General features: G+C 35.2%; 1 protein-coding gene across 1 annotated transcript in view; it reads left to right on the top strand.

Moving 5' to 3' along the window:
- The window catches only part of gpc3 (glypican 3), a 170,112-nt gene that overhangs the window by 3,880 nt on the left and 147,374 nt on the right, over nucleotides 1–18,858 (top strand). The window contains exon 2 of the mRNA XM_051128008.1: nucleotides 11,696–11,857. Coding sequence (XP_050983965.1) covers nucleotides 11,696–11,857 — 162 coding nt within the window. The remainder of the gene's footprint in view (nucleotides 1–11,695; nucleotides 11,858–18,858) is intronic.

The raw sequence follows: 18,858 nt of genomic DNA, 5'->3' as shown, positions 1-18,858 counted from the left end.
TGTTGGGCAAATGCATCTTAAGACACTTGTTTATAAAAATGTTTGCAAGAAAGAAGTGAACTTAATAACTTTTCCATTTTTAAACATGAAATGTCTTCTTCATAGAAATGAGTCCAATCAAACACAGCGTAATTTAAAAAATCTGATAACAGTTTGAGATGATTTTGTTAGGCCTTGTTGTACACAAAGAGCATTGTGTAAAGAGAGCCATCCAATTTCCTTCAAATGGAGCACATATTCTGAACCCAGTGCACGTCGCTGGCCTTGAAGTGGCAAATGAATGTAGACAACCTTAATGTTAATTGGAAATGGGAACGACTTCGGGCCGTATAGTGTTGCTGTCACCTTCTAGTGATTTTATTTATTCCACTGAGAGTTGCACTCTCTCTCCTGGCCTGCTAGCAGGTTTAATGCTTTGCTTGATTTGTATCGAGTCAGGTTTTATTGCTTCCAAAAGTTTGCATATGTCTTCATCAAGGATTAGTTCACCCAAAAATGAAAATTCTGTCATTAATTACTCACCCTTATGTCGTTCCAAACCTATAAGAATTTTGTTCGTATTGGGAACACAAATGAAGGTGTTTTTGATGAAATCCGAGAGCTTTGCGGCCCTGGATAGACAGCAACGCAGCTACCATGTTCAAGGCCTAGAAAGGTAGTAAGGACATCGATAAAAATCAGTGCTTCAAACATAATTTTTTAAAGTAGCGAGACTACTTTTATGCACAAAGTAAACAAAAATAACTTTATTCAACAATTTCTTCTGTTTCGTGTCACTCCTTGACTTAACCTGGAAGGGCTGTGCTTTGTTTACAAGCAGTTTGCCTGCTTTTTTTTTAAGCCCAAGTACATTTATTATACATGGAAATTATTGTATTCAGTGGCTTTTCCTAATTTTCTTAGTGATATTTGGGCCAGCGACAATTTTGTTCTCTTTGGCTACGTTTACACTTGTGCGTTTTCATTTTTAAAGGTTCATGTTTGAACATAAATGTGTGTTGGCAGTGTGTGTACACAACCACCCTATAATGATAAAAATCCACCCAGTGGCATTTTTTAATCTTTATAAGTAATATCCCCTTTTTCAAATCAAGCCATTCTCAGCATCTTGTCTGTGTTACGCTACACATACCAAGGGTGCTCCTATGATAGTTGATTGACATGACCGTTTTGCCTTAGATCCACCCTAAGTGAGCTGAGTGAACTGTAAACAGTCCAACCGCCATTGTTTCGACACAAGTGCAGGGGAAGACAAGATTGGCGGGCAATAAGCAATTGAGGTGTTCTGTTGTTGGATGTAATAATGAACATCCGAAAACATAACTTTTGCTACGGTTACGCCTGTCATTTACACTACTCCAGCGTTTTCGACCCTCGAAAACGGAGACTTTTGAAAACGCTGCAGACCCTGTTTTAGTTTGAAAACGTGTTGCGTTTCAGTGTAAACAGACCAAAACTGATACTTTTGAGAACGATGGCATGGCCAGATATGTATAGGTAGATGCCCCATTTGGTGGCTCCAAGCACCTGATGCGTCCACCATCTAAATAATAGGGCGTCTACCTATACATATCTATGGTTGTACCTGCATGAGTGGTCATGTGACATGCGTTTTTGGTTGTGTAGTGTGGACGAAGATTGTTTCTGAAACACAGTGAAAATGCCAGTGTAGATGAGGATCGTTTTCATTTTAAAGGAGAAGTCCACTTCCAAAACAAAGATTCACATATAATGTACTCACCCCATTGTCATCCAAGATGTTCATGTCTTTCTTTCTTCAGTCGTAAAGAAATTATCTTAGAAATTATCGTAAATCATATAATGGACTGATATGGTGCCCCGATTTTGAACTTCCAAAATGCAGTTTAAATGCAGCTTCAAACGATCCCAAATGCGGTTGTAAACGATCCCAGCTAAGGAAGAAGGGTCTTATCTAGCAAAACGATTGGTTATTTTCATTAAAAAAAATTAAAATACTTTTTATTCTCAAACGCTCGTCTTGCCATTCTCTCGTTGAACTCTGTGTAATCTGGTTCAAGACAGAGTATGTCGAAAAACTCGTTTTTTCTCCCTCAACTTCAAAAGTAATTTCAAAATCATCCTACATCGCTGCAGAAGTACCAACCCAGTCTTTGCAAAGAAGATCAAACACTCTTAACAAAAAAGGTAAAACAGCGATATAGGACAGTTTTGAAGTTGAGGGAGAACATGAGATGGGAGTTTTTTGACGTACCCTAACTGTCACGAATCAGAAAAAAACAGTCCAGGCAGAGTAAGACAAGAAGAGTGTTTGGCGTTAAAAAAGTATATAAATTGTATTATTTTAAAATTAACCGATCGTTACGCTAGATAAGACCCTTCTTTCTCATCTGGGATCATTTAAAACTGCATTTGGGATCGTTTGAAGCTGCATTTAAACTGCATTTTGGAAGTTCAAAATCAGGGCACCATATCAGTCCATTATATGGAGAAAAATACTGAAATGTTTTCCTCAAAAAACATAATTTCTTTACGACTGAAGAAAGAAAGACATGAACATCTTGGATGACAAGGGGGTGGGTACATTATATGTGAATCTATGGTTTGGAAGTGGACTTCTCTTAAAATGGTGTTTAATAAAAAACACACTAGTGTAAACAGGGCCTTTGACACATTGGATGGAAACGGTGCTTATTTGCAAATGTTTTATGCAATATTCCAATTTTGCGCATTAGTTAAATTTGCAACTTGGGATGGAAACCCGGCTAATTACTTGTAATTTTTTTGCCCAGCCTTACTTACTTGAAGCAGAATATACAGACGTTGAATTAATAGAGATGGACGTCAGAACACCAGCTCCTGTGTTGTAGTATGCATTATTTTTGTTTTCTTTGTGCACAAAAAGTATTGTCACATGGACTATTTGACAATGTCCTTACTACATTTCTGGTCCTTGAATGTGGTAGCTGCGTTGCTGTCTATGCAGGGTCGGAAAGCTCTCAGATTTCATTAAAAATATCTTAATTTGTGATTCTAAGATGAATAAAGGTCTTACGGATTTGGAACGACATAAGAGTGAGTAAGTAATAATAGAATTTTCATTTTTGGGTGAACTATCCCTTTAACTTGTTTTGTTACAGAACCATGTATTTCTTTTGGTCTGTTTCTGGTATTGTAGATGCAGCATTCACCTTTAGAGACCCCTTTTTCTGAATCACGCAACAGGCAGCTGCATTCGCTGCCCTGTGACCCCAGAAAACCCGTTGGTGGGCTTTAAACTCGTGGTGATATTTGGGTTGATTTGTGATGGATGCAACCGCTGTGTTTCTGTTCAGCTGCCAAATGCGATCTCTACTGGCCTGTGTGAGTGGGATGGAGAGAGGAGGATCTTGAGAGAAAGAGAGATGGATGGACTAACATTAGAGAGAAGAGGGGATGTGATGGCTGATGCATCTACAACGGAATACAAGGAGGCCAAGCCGAGACACGCAGCCCGCAGGAAGATTGAACTGAATTCTAATCACACCGCATGTAATGCCAGGGGGCCACAAGACCAAAAAAGCCAATGAGAGGTTCTCCCTTTCTCCACTGGCATGTCTTTACCATTTTTTTTGGTTGATGTCTCTCTCGGCCTCCTCGCCCCGAGAGGAAGAGCTGAATGTCAAAGCACAATAGACAGCTGACTGTCTTTGTAGTCTCAAAGGCACCTTTACACCAGCTCTCACGTACATCAATCTGACATTTTGATGTGGCGTCCCCTGCAAATATTTTATTAGATAATGAGCGCTCAAATAAGGATGGCCGTTGTTAAACTCATAAGTTGAATTGGTCGGTGTCGTTGCTTTTGGTTTCCGCTGAAGAGAGCGTCTGAGTAATGAGGGGTTCGGAGGGTTGAGTACAAAGTGAAGTCAGGGTCCATCTCTCAGCAGTCTCTCTGATCAACACGAGATGAGAGGGAGCCGTATTCCCGTCCGTCGGTACTCACGAACGAGATCCGGCTAATGAAGTGCCACTGACCTCCCTCAAGAGCTCATGTTAGAGGCTGTTAAGGGGCTTCTGTGCCGCTTGTTTTAATGTCAGTAATGGCAGAATGCATTACAGAGACACTTGTTCACCCCATCAAAGGCTAGATCCTCTCAGTGCAGACAGTATTGTTATTCCAATTATCAAGAGCAAGTCCTCATAGAAATTATAAACTACCCCGCTAAGGATGGCGTCTTACTTTAGCAAATGGAAAATGGAAAATAGGGAAACTCATTAGAAATAGGCTATATATTTGCACTTTTGGGGCAAATATTTATTTATCAACCTACAAATGGATTATCTATAGTTGTATTTAAGATATGAGGAAGTATATTATCATTGTGCACATCACCGCTAATCAGTGTTCAGTTATTTCTACAGTAGCTGATACAGTATATGTATGAATATTCAGTCAAATTGCTTATCATTATTTATTATTTATTTATTATTCACATATTATTATAATTTATTATTATTTACCTTAAAGGTACATATTAGTACTTTAAAAGTGCATTTTAGTACCTCTACGAAATATATTTATTTATAAATGAATTTTCAATTAATTGTATTATAATTTAATATTTTATTATTTTATTACAATAATATTTTTATATAGTATGTTGGTATTTTATTTTTAGTATATTTAATATGTTATTTTTTATTATTGTTATGTAAAATAATTAAAGCATTATTATTATTAGTATTATATATTATTAATTATTGTAATTAATACTATTGTGATATTAATAATTAATTTAGAAAGAAATGTATTTATTTATAAATTAATTATTGTATTATAATGTAATATTTATAATATTACAATATTTTCTATAGTATATTTAATATTAATTTATTATTTTATTTTTAGTATATTTAGTATAGTAGTTTATATTCTAATTATCAAAATTAATGCTATTTTATGTAGAGGGAGGCTACACGTAATAATTATTTTAGAAAAAAAAGTATTTAAAAACTAATTATATTATAATTTAATATTTAATTGCATTTTTGCAATTTGTCTATATTATTTTTATATTATATTATATTATTATATTATTATTACATTTAATTGTATTAGAATTTAATATTTTATTAATTTATTACAATAATATTTTTATATATTATGTTAGTATTTTATTTTTAGTATATTTAATATATTATTTTCTATTGTTGTTATGTAAAATAATTAAAGCATTATTATTATAGAATTTTATATTATTGTAATTATTGTAATAATACTATTTTTATATTAATAATTAATTTAGTAATAAATGTATTTATTTATAAATTAATTATTGTATTATAAATTGATATTCATAATGTCATTGCAATAATATTTTCTATATTATTTTTAATATTATTTTGGTATTTTATTTTTAGTATATTTAGTATAGTATTTTATATTATTGTAATTATTATAATTAATGTTTTTTTTATGTAGAAGGAGTCTACATGTAATTAATAATTATTTTAGAAATGTATTTATTTATAAATTAATTATTGTATTATAAATTAATATTCATAATTTCATTGCAGTAATATTTTCTATATTATTTTTAATATCATTTTAATATTTTATTTTTGGTATATTTAGTAGATTATTTGTATTATTGTTATATAGATAGTTTTTTTAGAAGGAGTCTGAGTAATTAGTAATTATTTTTTAAATAAATGTATTATTTATAAATTATTGTATTATAATTTAATATTTATAATTTCATTACAATATTTTTCTATATTATTTTAATATAATTTTAGTATTTTATTAGTATTAATATTTTCATGTGCAGTAATGACTTTATATATTCACATATTTAATGCTTGAAAGGATCTAACATTTTTTGTAGCCTTATATGAAGTCCTTAAGAGACCTTAGTATCAAGGGGCAGTAGATAGTGCCTTGGGCAGTGAAGTACCTTCATATTTTGATAAATGCCCACACAGTTTCTGTAATTATGAGATAATGGCTTAGGTCAATGTCTCTGGTAGTCCATTTAAAGTTGAAGGTGAGGGATCACATGCCCACAAGCCATGAAAGTTTCTACTAATGACTGTGGTCAGACTGTCTATTAAACCACATATCTCAGATTTTCCTGGGCTGATTGAAACAGAGCAACACTGCATTTTATTGTACTGTTATTTACTTTATCTCTTCCAAACTGAATCTCACCCTTGTGTGCTCCATTCTGTGGAAGTCTGAGGTACGTTCTTTCATTAAATACTTCCAATGGCACTGTAAGACAACAGACGGCTTTGCTTTAGTCCATTAACTCTCCTGCCTCCCTGGCAGATGAGCCCGATTCATAATCATATACTTCGTATACTTTCATCAGCCCGTTGACTTTCTACTTTTTAATTGTGCACATTGATGTCTTTGAAGCGAGTCTAGAAAGAAACGTCATAATTCCTGTGCCGTTGCTCTATAATTCATGCTTCTAATAACATCCTTTTAACATTTTCTGTATTTTAACACAGCATGTTTTCCCCACAGCCCCCATTAAACTTGCATGCTGATAGCTTTATAAATGGTTCTTAAGATCACGCTTATGCATGCATCTGGCTGCGCTCTGTGTCTTCAGGCTTGTTAAGGAGGAGCGCGAGGCTCAAATGTGTACACAGCGCTCTCCACGTCTCCGTCAGAGCCGTCTTTTTCATCTAGGCTCCAACAGGGATACTCACACGCCTGAGGCCTTTGGGCAAGGCTGCAAGAGGGAGGGTGGATTTTACAAGTTTCTAGAAATTTTAGTTGATAAGGAAGGAAGCGAGTGTGTCATGACTCAGTGGACGATGAATATGGAAGAGGTCGTATCTATATAGAGGCTCAAGAGCCACGTTTTTCAACCAGGTTCCCTGATGGTCCACCGGGGGTCTGTGTTTCTAACTGAAAATCTGTTAAGCATTTTATAATATAGCAATGGTAATGTTCTTATGGTCAGTGATATGAGCCAATAATTTATTAAACATCCCTATTTAATGATGAACATGTTTTAATTGGATTTAAAATTCATTTTAATGTTTTTAGGGGGATATAAAATAAAAAATTCCATCCTTTGTTAAAAGAATTTAATTAGGTAGCCTGATTGTATCTCTTGCTGAACCTTAAGTAATTTAATCATCATTTAATTTCACATTTTATGACATAACCAAGTTAGTTCAGGTTTTAAAATATAATGTGATGCAACCTCCTTACTGATACTCATATTTATGGATTGATATGATGTACAATTTATGGTATTGTGACAAAATAATCGGGCTTGGTGAAAATATGATTCTTAAATCTCAAGAATCGATTAGTCTAGCCTGTTTGTAAAATGTTTGTAAAGCTATAAATCAGCTTATTTTAACCTTCAATATTATAGTAATGTAGTATCAGCTGGCTCTCATGTATATTTTACAGTGTTCGTTGACAGACTTTTTTATTCTTTGAGAAAATTTGACATATACTGTACCTGATATATATATATAAAAAATAATTAATATTGAAAGCTTGTTACTCAGAATCGAATCAAATTGTGAAATTTAGTTTTATCTTTATTTTGGACATTCTTAACCCCTTAATAAAAGTTATTATAAAATGGTTTTAAACTGGCGCTCTATGACTGAAGGTTGAAAAATTCTGCTAGAATGAGACAAATGAGGCCTGTATGGTCACATTCTCACTACACAATATTTATTCTGTAGACTGAGGCATCTACATTTTTTTTTTCCAACAACTGTTTTCTGTTCCATTTTCAGAAGACAAACAATCTAATCAGCCGTATTTATGAGCAGTCTTTAGTTAGAGACTGTGATGTAATATTTGTTTATGCTTCTCTGCTGGGAGCAATCTCCCTCCTGTAAAGTCCTTCACTTTTCCCTGACAGCTCGCAACTTCTCTAATAAAGTACATTTATCATCTGCAAACAGCAGACGTGCCGATAAAATTGTCTGTTTTGCTGCAGATAATTACTAAATCTGTCTGAGTTCTTTCTCCTTTCATACCTGTTCCCTTCTGCCAGATCTCCCTCCGCCTCTCCACTCGCTAGGCTATTGACAGCTTAATAAATTTGCCCTGGAATCTGAAATTAGCTCGATCGTATCTGTCGCCGGTCCTTTGCAAGTATTGATTTTGGATATTAAGCCTGTCAGTGCGCATATGAAATGTGCCATCTGTACGATATGGCAGGTTTGCCCATAATTTCTCGTTTCATATCCGTATTGGTGCAGACGTGCGATCAGAAAGTGTGGGGTTTTTCTTGCTGTTGTTGGTTTTTGATGGCATGTGATGTTAATGGGTTTATTTACCCATTCCTAACAGGCGCCGTGTGCTTAGTAGATCAGCATTTTTTTCCTTTCGCCTAAGGCGATTTCTTTGACATTTTGTCTTCAGATTTTCATATGGGATTTAAAATTTGGCAGCACTTAAATCTCCTGCATTTTAATCTCTTTCAAGGTCTATTAAGTTATTTCAATCAACAAACTTATAGAGTATGTTTTTAGGACTTCTTGTTGGATTGGTTCTCTCATCTTCCATGATGAACTGGCAAAAAGTTCCAATTTAATGTGATCGTTCATTCAGCAATCTTATAGGGATGGGAATTGAAAGGAATTTAATGATTTCAGTTTGGAACCCTAATGGTTCCATTAGTGATTCTTTTTAATTTGAGAGAGATATTTGGAAAGCAGAAAGACAATTCTGTTGCCAAGTGTTTGTATCATTTTCAATTAAAGTGCAACAACATAGAAAAAAAAATGGTAATTCAGTCTTTTATTTTTATAAAATACCACTGACAGAACTCAAAATGTGTACTAAAGGAATAGTTCACCCAAAAATGAAAATTACCACATCATTTACTCACCCTCAAGCCATCCTAGGTGTATATGACCTTCTTCTTTCAAATGAAAACAATCCGTTATATTAAAAAATGCTTCAGAAGGCCTTTAGTAACCCCCCAGAGCTGGAGTACTTTTTATAAAGGATGGATGCACTTTGTTAGACTTCAAAATCTCAACACCCATTCAGTGCAATTGTAAAGCTTGGAAGAGCCAAGACATATTTTAATATGCGACCATGGTCCATAAAACCGGTCATAAGGGTCAGTTTTTTGAAACTGAGATTTGTACATTAGCTGTAATGTAATAAATAAGCTTTCCATTGATGGATGGTTTGTTAGGATAGGACAATATTAGGCCGAGATACAATATATTTGAAAATCTGGAATCTGAGGGTGCAAAAAAATCTAAATATTGAGAAGATCACCTTTAAAGTTGTCCAAATGAAGTTCTTAGCAATGCATATTATTAATCAAAAATGAAGTTTTGATATATTTGTGGTAGTAAATTCACAAAATATCTTAATGGAAAATGATCTTTACTTAATATCCTTATGATTTTTGGCATAAAAGAAAAATCGATAACTTTGACCCATACGATGTATTATTGTACCCGTGCTACTTATGACTGGTTTTGTGGTCCAGGGTCACATTTAACCTGCCCAAGTGCTACTCAAAACTAGCCCAATCGCATTTTTAGTTCTTTTGTTGGGGTTCCCCTGGTAAATTCGTATTTCAGGGGATAACTATGACATTGTGGTCACTTTAACTCTTGGACATCAAAAACAACCCGCGACAACAGTGTTAAAGTAGCCCAATTCCGCGGGAAAACTGCAGACTTGGCAACACTGCATATAACTCTGATTGTATTTGTCTGAAAGAAGAAAGTCATTTGCACCTAGGATGGCTTGAGGGTGAGTAAATCATGGGGGAATTTTTATTTTTGGGTGAACTATCCCTTTAACTACCTACTGAGCAAATAGTCAGAAACTACACTAATTTTCGGCCTCACAGGCCTTAAAGAGATATTGACCCAAAAAGTATTTTTTTTGGTCACCTTTATGCCGTTCCATGCAGTTTCTTGCTTCTGCGGCATAAATGAAATATTTTGAAAAAATATTCTGATTCAATCTGAACACAAGTAAGTCATTCCTTACCATCTTTTTCAGTTCTGTCTGTTGCTGTTCACTAGGGAACATGTTCTTGAGGTCTCCTCCATGAAGACATTTGCTATCTGAGAGCATCAGACTGTGAATGTTTATCCTGTTTTATTTTTATCCCGTCCCTTTTAGTCTCCCGCTCCACAATAGTTATGACAGTATTCCAAAGTGCAGCAAAAAGCCTCTCTTAAACAGAGTAGTGACACTTTCGTCTCTGCCCAGATTGTGTTATGCCCTCCTTTTCTCCTACCCCATCATCATCTTCCATGTCTGTGTGAACTGGAGCATTGGGACTCCTCTGAAGTTTGTTTACAGCACTATCAATCAACCTAGTGCCACCTCCACCCCCTCAGGTAGCTGACGTACACACACGCACGCAAACACACACACTTCATTTGGCTCCGGTTTAACAGCGCTGCTCTGAGATGCATGAGATGACAGAGAGGCAAAGTGACTGAGAACAAAGTTGCATGTAGGATTCCCTTTCAAAATAATAATGGAAATGAAAATTTGAAAAGGCTGAGGCTTCGCCGAGCGTAAGTTCTCTTCTTGCATGTGTAATCGCAAGATAATTGGCCACATTTCCAAATGTGGATCTGCGGCCCCAGGGAAAACATTTGCAATAATCCCACTGATTTTCACAGCAGCTGTTTTCTAGTCCTGGTTCACATGCGGAGAGGTCTGTTTGACCTGAATGCATTGGAATCCCACATGCCCAAAACAACCCTTTACATGTGCTATTCACTAGTTATTCAGTGTTAGAAGTTCTGCAAGACGAGACGTGAGTATTGTGTGTTGTTTTTTTGTTCTACTTCAGTGGGAAAGCATTTGCAATTCACAAAGTAACATTTAGAATGTAAGGAGATTTGATGTTTTATGCTTATTTATGAAAAGAGCTAATAAATTAATGAAAATGAAATGTGTGCATTTCACAGATTTTCCTTTTTTTTTTTTTTTACATCCGCCTCCTAGGCACATCAGATTTAACACACGGGGGATTTAATCAGGCATTGGTCATTTTTATTTTCTGTATCCTTGATGTTTGATTCAGCAGAGATCAGATAGCATCGCTCTCTTTCTCCCCCCACAGGGCATGAACATTTTTAGATTATTATTCATATGTGAGCCAAGAACTGAAGCACCTTCTTCCAGAGAATGTATTTCTAAATAGGCTTTTCTCTCCCAGCAAATCCAATTATGCCTCTTTGATAGATAACCTTCAAACCTGGATTCTAGTCTTAACGGATGTCAACAAATCACCCGTCACCTCTTCATCCCTAAACAAGACATTCCTGTCAGTGTGTTGACTGTTTTTTTTTTTTTTTTTTTTTGTATCCGTGTCTCTTTCATCCAATCCACATAGGGAGTTGCACTACTTCAGACTTTAAATGGACAGATTTTGCATAGTAGTAGTCTCTTGGGGTCTGTCTTTACTGAGATGTTCTCCCTGATTATCTTGTTTTTCTTTAATGAGTGTTTGTTCTCTGCTAATCAGTTTGACAGCATGGAATGCAATGCATAGAATATGAATGTTTCAGTTAAGTAAGCAGGTATTCATTTTGTTGTGTTGTTGTGCAGATTTGAATAGGTAATGTAAACAGTCTCTCTCTGAAGCTCGACTCATAAGCAAACACACTTTGTGATGGAACTTATTAAGTGCCACGGTCTGTTTGTTTATTGCGACGGCTGTAACACATTTTGTGTGTCTTTTCTATTCTTCAGGCTCAGATCTGCAGGTGTGCCAGCCGAAAGGCCTGACATGCTGTTCTCGCAAAATGGAGGAGCGCTACCTGCTCATTGCCAAACAGAATATGGAGTCCAGTCTCCAGGCCACCAGCGCCCAGCTCAAAGTTCTCATCATTCAGAATGCCGCCCTCTTTCAAGGTGAGTTTCTGCAACAGTGCAGTTAATAATAATCACTGGCACTGATTCATGAAACTATGAATTTATTCTGATTGTGTTTCATGAATTGAGAACCAAATGCATGACAAAATGAGTGAAACTTTGGTGAAATTTTAAGGTTCGTTGTCAATAGTGTATCAATAGCTATGTTTCCATCACTCTGTTTTTATGCCCATTTTAAAATATCACATCAGAAATGAGTGCTGGAAATGCCAGAATTTGAGAAAAAAGTTTTTTTTGCTTGCTTGAAGTGGTTTTTGAATTGTGCAAAATAAAGTTAATGTGAAAAATGGGAGATGGAAATGCATTTTGCGAATAAATTCCTCCATGTGCAGCAAAAAAGTCAAGTGACTTTGCGCTATGGGAAGGGATAACTTGACTAACTGGTGGACCGATCTCATTGCACAGCATCTGAAATGCTGTTATGAACAGTTATGGTCATTCTGAAATGCCTGAGTAAAGTCAAAGTATTTTTGTGTAATGGGCTACTTGCACAACTACTTCTGCGTTCTTCTTATTACAGCTCGGGAGTTTCCAGTTAGCGTTCAGCACACCTACATACAGACAGTTTCGCTTGTGAATGCAGATTATTACTACATTTTAGGGCTGGCATTTCTTTAAAAACAAAAAAACACACAATTAATCATATTCTTTGTGGTAACATTAATTATGTTCAACCTGTTGAAATGTTACCATATATGCATTCTGAATAATACATTTATGTAATATATTTCCCCACTAACCTGCCGCATTCTCATGATCAGTATTTTTCTTTCACTGATCATATTTCAGACCTGTTGAATGTACAGTTTTAAAATGACTGATAAACACCCTTACAAAAATTAACCATGATTTTACTAAAAAGTAGTAGTCAATTCCATTTTTACCATTTGTATAACAACACTACTTACTACAAATAGCCTACCATCGTTAAACTATGGTCAGTGTAGTAAAACCCGAGTTAATTTGTGGTAATATGGTTTAACTTTAATTGCAATTTTTGGTTTTATTTTTAGTGAAACCATGGCTAATTTGTTTGTGTGTGTTGGTGCTCTTATTCCGAGTCCCTATTGCTTATTCCACTGTTTAAAATGGCTGAATGAATGTGCGGCAAATACCTTATTTAACAATGTTAAACATTTAAATAATTTTTAACAGTAACAAGTTGACAGTGCGACTACTTTGAATATTCATATTTTGGCATTACGCTACATACAGTGAAATGATGACACAGAATACACAGAATAGTGACTAACATATTTAACGCAGATAAATAAAGGTTAGTTACTATCTTATTCATCAGATCTCACAAATACTGCAGTGTCGCGATTAGGCCACTAGTGTAGAGCACTGACCCCCTGTGGTGAAACAATCATGTATGATTACCAGCCACCGTTTTCTCAGACCTGTTTATGTTGGATTAAAACTTCACGTTCCGTTGAGTTTGGAAAATTCTGTACACAGTAATCATCAGAATATGTCTTCTCCTATCTCTGAAAACTTCCGGATTTCGAAATCATCCTGCGAACTCTCATTTTATTATGTGTTTAAGTCAACTAGATGATTACAGCACACTGAAAATGTACATAGCCAGAAATAACTGAGCCGTAACATTTCAAAACGGAAATGCGTCACGAGGCTCAATGTAAGCAGTCCATTGCCTCCCAGAACCTTCTTACTGCTAGAAATAATATGACTATTCTTGCTAGTCATATTATACAATACGAGATCTTAATTAAATTGCATGACCAATTAGTCTAATATGTTAGACAGAAAAGTTAGGAAATAAAAGTATGTGGAGTTTGTTGTGACTGGTTTTAAGAGGACATTAGTTAAAGCCACAGTATGTAAGATTTTTTGATTAAAATATCCAAAAATATTCAGCCCCATCCTGCCTTATACTACAGCGACGTTAATTAAACTTTAGTATATTAGCTCTTCCATGGACATGATTTCTGCCCGAGTCTCATTGGATTGTGTCGGCTGTGGGGATGAAGATGACAACTCCCATGATTCCACACTCAAATGCGGCGTCATCAAACTATGCCTTTGTTTCTTTGATTGTTTTTGGTTCCTCATTAAACAGGAATAATAGGCTTATATTTATCGCAAAGGCTGATTTTGTCTATGTCATACAGCAAAATCTTGGCGAAAGGTTTTCAAAATGCTTCCTATCCTGTGTTAGACTCTAACTAACTACACTTTAAGCAGTCTGATGGTAGTTTAGTTGTTTTCTAAATACTGTTTAGTGTAACAAACTACTTTGCTTAACAAATAGCAGTGTTGCACAATAAAATGCTAACTCTAATATAACTCTAATATAAATGGCATCTCTAAAATGAATTCATTTTGTTCAAAAGGGATATGATTCACTAATATGTATCCTGAGGAAGTAATTTTTTTTTAGTGAATTGGTTCATCCAAATATTACTGTTGCAAATTATTCAAAACCTTGCCAAAACTGTTGCATAAACCCTGTGCATCATTTGTATCTTCGTTTTAGCAGTATATTTCATGATTAAATTCTGCTTTTTAGCAGTTTTTGACTTATTATCATTCAATTAAATTTATCAAAAGTTGCAGTATAGACATTTATAATGATACAAAATTTCTATTTCAGATAAATGCTGTTCTTTTGAACTTTCTGTTCATCAAAGATTCTTGAAAATTCAGCTTTGCCATCACAGGAATAAATATTTGAAATATATTAAAAAATAGAAAACATTCATTTTAATTTGTAAAAACATTTTGATCAAATGCAGCCTTGGTAAGAATAAGAGACTTATTTAAAAAATGTGATATGATCTAGGAAAACCCAGCATTGGACATGTGCATTGATACACCTTTATTAAATATGTTATGTGGTTTATTTTGCTAGGTTAACTGTTGTTGTGGTGTTGAGAGAAAGCACCTCTGCAGTGCCTTTTTAACATAAGAGAAAGGCACAGTAATTTCTGCTTGCTGCAATAAATCGTCATTTTTCTGCACTAAACAAGTGAATTATGCCAAGATATTTTCAGAGATGATAGACAAGATGTTATAGAATAATAATGTAATGAAAACCTAATTTTGACCAAAAACTGGCAGTTGATCTATTTTTCAAATTTGCTGAAAACGTCTCAGCGTGATCGCATCACAAATATTAAAGCAACTAATCAGTTTAAAACTTAGTGTAGATTAGATGGTTTGTAGTTGGCCTATTTGTTGTTTCAGGTAAAAATGGACCTTCCAACCTTACTTTAGTTTCAAAGTTGTTTCCCCAACACTGATTACAAACGGACAGCCAATTACAAGTAGAAAGTAGCATACACATTGATTGATAAATGGATCTTCCTTCCTGGTCAGTTTAATGAATTGTGTAATTTGGTGTGAGTGGGTCACCCCCACTAATTGTGTTGCACTAACAATGTTAGCATGGTGGATTTAGCTAGCCCCTGTCTGTTCAGGGAGGTGGTTCAATGCTAATTGCTTCAGCATTAGGCCTGAGAGAAATTCCCGAACAGCCTGCAGAATTTCTGAAATGTGCTCTTGTCTCGTCGTGTTTTTCCCCGGCACGCTCCCGCGGGGAATTGCGAGCGGGCCTTGTTTGCAATCTTCTGTGCTGCTCTCCCCATTGCTTTTGATTCTTTTGTACTTTTCGCGGCTGACACAGATCAAAGGGCTCTGCTCTCCACTCCAGCATCCTCCATCCCTTCCCTTCACTCGACTCCCATCAGCCCCTGCTGCCCCTCCCCGCGCTAGCCTGGCTTTCTCACACACCGCGAGCAGCGCCAAAGAATCGGCTCTTTGAAGTCAACTTTGCCAAACAATCATAAAAGTTAAGAGGCTCTGTCACAGGGACTTTTTCAGGGCAACTAGTGATGAGCGCCGTGTGCCAGTTTTTCGGGTCCCCTCATCGGTCTCATATCGCATTTAGTCACAGTATGTCTCTGTTGATTCATGTCAATGGCTTGGTTAAAAGCCTCTAAAATCTCAAACGGAATCAGCCTATGGGTGATAAAAGAGACATGTAGCGTGTGAGGAAGTTTTTTGAGACTCCACTTTGTGATTCAGTCTGTCCTACAAATCAGGAGTGCAAAAAGAATCTGAAAAATGAGCCAGACACAATATAAAAATGGTAGCGTGTGGTATAAAATCTGTCACGGTGATACCTCTTCAAAACACACTAATATGTACCATTCAGGTACTAATGTGTACTTTTAAAAGGATATTTCATTTAAAAATGAAAATTCTATTCTCTAATTACTCTCCCTCATGTCATTTCAAACCCGTAAGACATTCGTTCATCTTCAGAACACAAATTAAGATATTTTTGATGTAATTTGAGAGCTTCTGACCCTGCATAGACAGCAATGCAACTACCACGTTCAAGGCCCAGAAACCTAGTAAGGACATCGTTAAAATAGTCCATGTGATTCAACTTTAATTTTATGAAGCTACAAAAATACTTTTTGTGCACAGAGAAAACAAAAATAACGAGCTATTAAACAATTTCTTCTCTTCCATGTCAGACTCCAATGCACGTTCTAATGACTGAGAAGTAACCTGAGAACTTCAGGTAATATTTGTTATACAAATCATGTTTAAAAATGACACAGAATGCCACTCATGACCTATTTTATAGGGGTAATAGTGATTATTATTATTATTATTATTATTATTATTATTATTTCATCTGAACACCAATCAGAGGCATTCAGATGACAACGTGCCAATAAGAGGTGTTCAGATTAGTCAACGCTGAAAACTCCGGAGTTGTTGTTGAGTGTGTTATTGGCAACAGTTTTAAAGGAGAAGTCCACTTCCAAAACAAAGATTCACATATAATGTAATCACCCCCTTGTCATCCAAGATGTTTATGTCATTCTTTCTTCAGTCGTAAAGAAATGATGGTTTTTGAGGAAAACATTTCAGCATTTTTCTCCATATAATAGACTAATATGTTTTACCTTTTTTGTTAAAGGTGAAATTGTATTAAATTGTATTATTTTTGTGAAAATAACCGATCATTGCTCTTCTTTCTCGACTGGGATTGTTTACAACCGCATTTGGGATCGTCTGAAGCCACATTTAAACTGCATTTTGGAAATTCAAAATCGGGGCACCATATCAATCCATTATATGAAGAAAAATGCTGAAATATTTTCCTCAAATAACATAATTTCTTTACAACTGAAGAAAGAAAGACGTGAATATCTTGGATGACAACGGGGTGAGTACATTATATGCGAATCTATGTTTTGGAAGTGGACTTCTCCTTGAAGTATTTGGATTGACTGATTAAAGTAATTGGTCCGTAATTCAAGTATACAACACAGATACAATTATTAAGGTGGTGATAAAAAATTGCCCTTGCGAATGTAAAAATTGCCCCTGGAAATCAATTGCCCCTTAATGAAAAAGTAAAAATCTAACCCTGCTATGAACCATATGATTTGTCCGAATGTGTTCGAGCATCTTTGAATGACATTTCGATATAGCAGATAGCTCTCCTTATATGAGGTTAAGAAAGAACATTCATCGAGATCTTGTTTGCCGGATACACAATATTTCTGCCAGCTGTTGAACTGAGCTAGCATTTAATGAAATGCTGGAAGGGATCATTTAGAGCTAAAGATGGATGCCAGACCCTGGTGGAAAACCAAGTCAGTGAAGTGTTTTGGTCTCACATGTCATTCAGTTTGACAGACAACTCTAATTCCTGTTAGCAGGACAGAGCGAGATCTGCAGCGGCACACGGAGCTGCTTTTAGCTGTTTTGGGAATGTACACAGCATGTAAATGACACTGACTCTTTTTTATTCGGAAACAAATTAACAGGTAATCCCCGTTTCAAAGACTGTAATATAAAGAGAGTCATGCTTAATTTATCCATTTTCTCATCCTCAGATCCACCCTTGAAAGACATGCTTTAGGTATTGATGTGTGTGAACACAGAGAGCCAGAATGAGTTCTGGGTGAGTGTGTCTGCTGCATAACAAATTGTTCCCAAAATAAGATAAAAGTCAACTTTATTTGTAGTGCCTATTCAAACCAATATCAGCTTAGCATAAAACTGCAAACAACGTATAAAAGCAAATGAGCTTGATGCTCTAAAACACAAACAGACACATACACGCACAAAATGATTGTTTTTGCGTTCTGTGTTTATTGCTCTAGGACAGGGATAGTAAAAGAAAGATGGAAAACAATATAAATCTTTGTTTACTGTTTGAAGTGTTGTCCTATAACGAAGACTGAGCCACAAAAACAGTTAGATCTTGTGTCTTCAACAGGGGGTCTGTGTCAGTACAGCAGGGGGTCTGCGAATTATTGTTTGATCTTGAACAAATGAAAATGTGTATTTTAAATAGAAATACAGTATTAATAGTTTGGCTGAATATTTCAGTGTTCTTTCCACATTATATATTAGTCTGCACACTGTATTATGTTAGTTGAAGAATAAAAAAAACAAAATAACAGTTATAATGTTGCATATATTTCTATTTCAAATAAATGCTGTTTTTTGGCTTTCTATTTGTTAAAGATAATCAGTATTTTAGAATGATTTCTGAAGGATCATGTGACACTGAAGACTGGAGTAATGATGCTGAAGCTTCGCTTCAAAGAAATAAATTATATTAAAAAAAATATTCAAATGGATAACATTCATTTTAAATTGTAATAATATTTCTAGGGCCCTATGAAATCTGTTTTATTTTTTTTTCTCCCAAAAATCTGTTTTATTTTATTTTTTATTTTTCCGAATTCTACTTTTCAAAAACAGTTATTTTAAACTGTAATGATATTTCTAGGGCCCTATTAAATCTGTTTTATTTTTTCCCCAATTCAGTTTTATTTTTTTTCAAATTCCATTTTCCAAAAACAGTTATTTTACATTGTAATAATATTTCTAGGACCCTTTTTTTATTTTTTCCCAAATTCCGCTCTATTTCCCCCCCCCCCAAATTCTGTTTGTTCCGTTTTAATTCTTCTGAATTCTGT

The sequence above is a fragment of the Labeo rohita genome, chromosome 14 (genome assembly GCF_022985175.1).
Source record: "Labeo rohita strain BAU-BD-2019 chromosome 14, IGBB_LRoh.1.0, whole genome shotgun sequence".
In the NCBI taxonomy this organism is placed as follows: Eukaryota; Metazoa; Chordata; class Actinopteri; order Cypriniformes; family Cyprinidae; genus Labeo; species Labeo rohita.
This window is presented reverse-complemented; position numbering and strand designations above follow the sequence as displayed.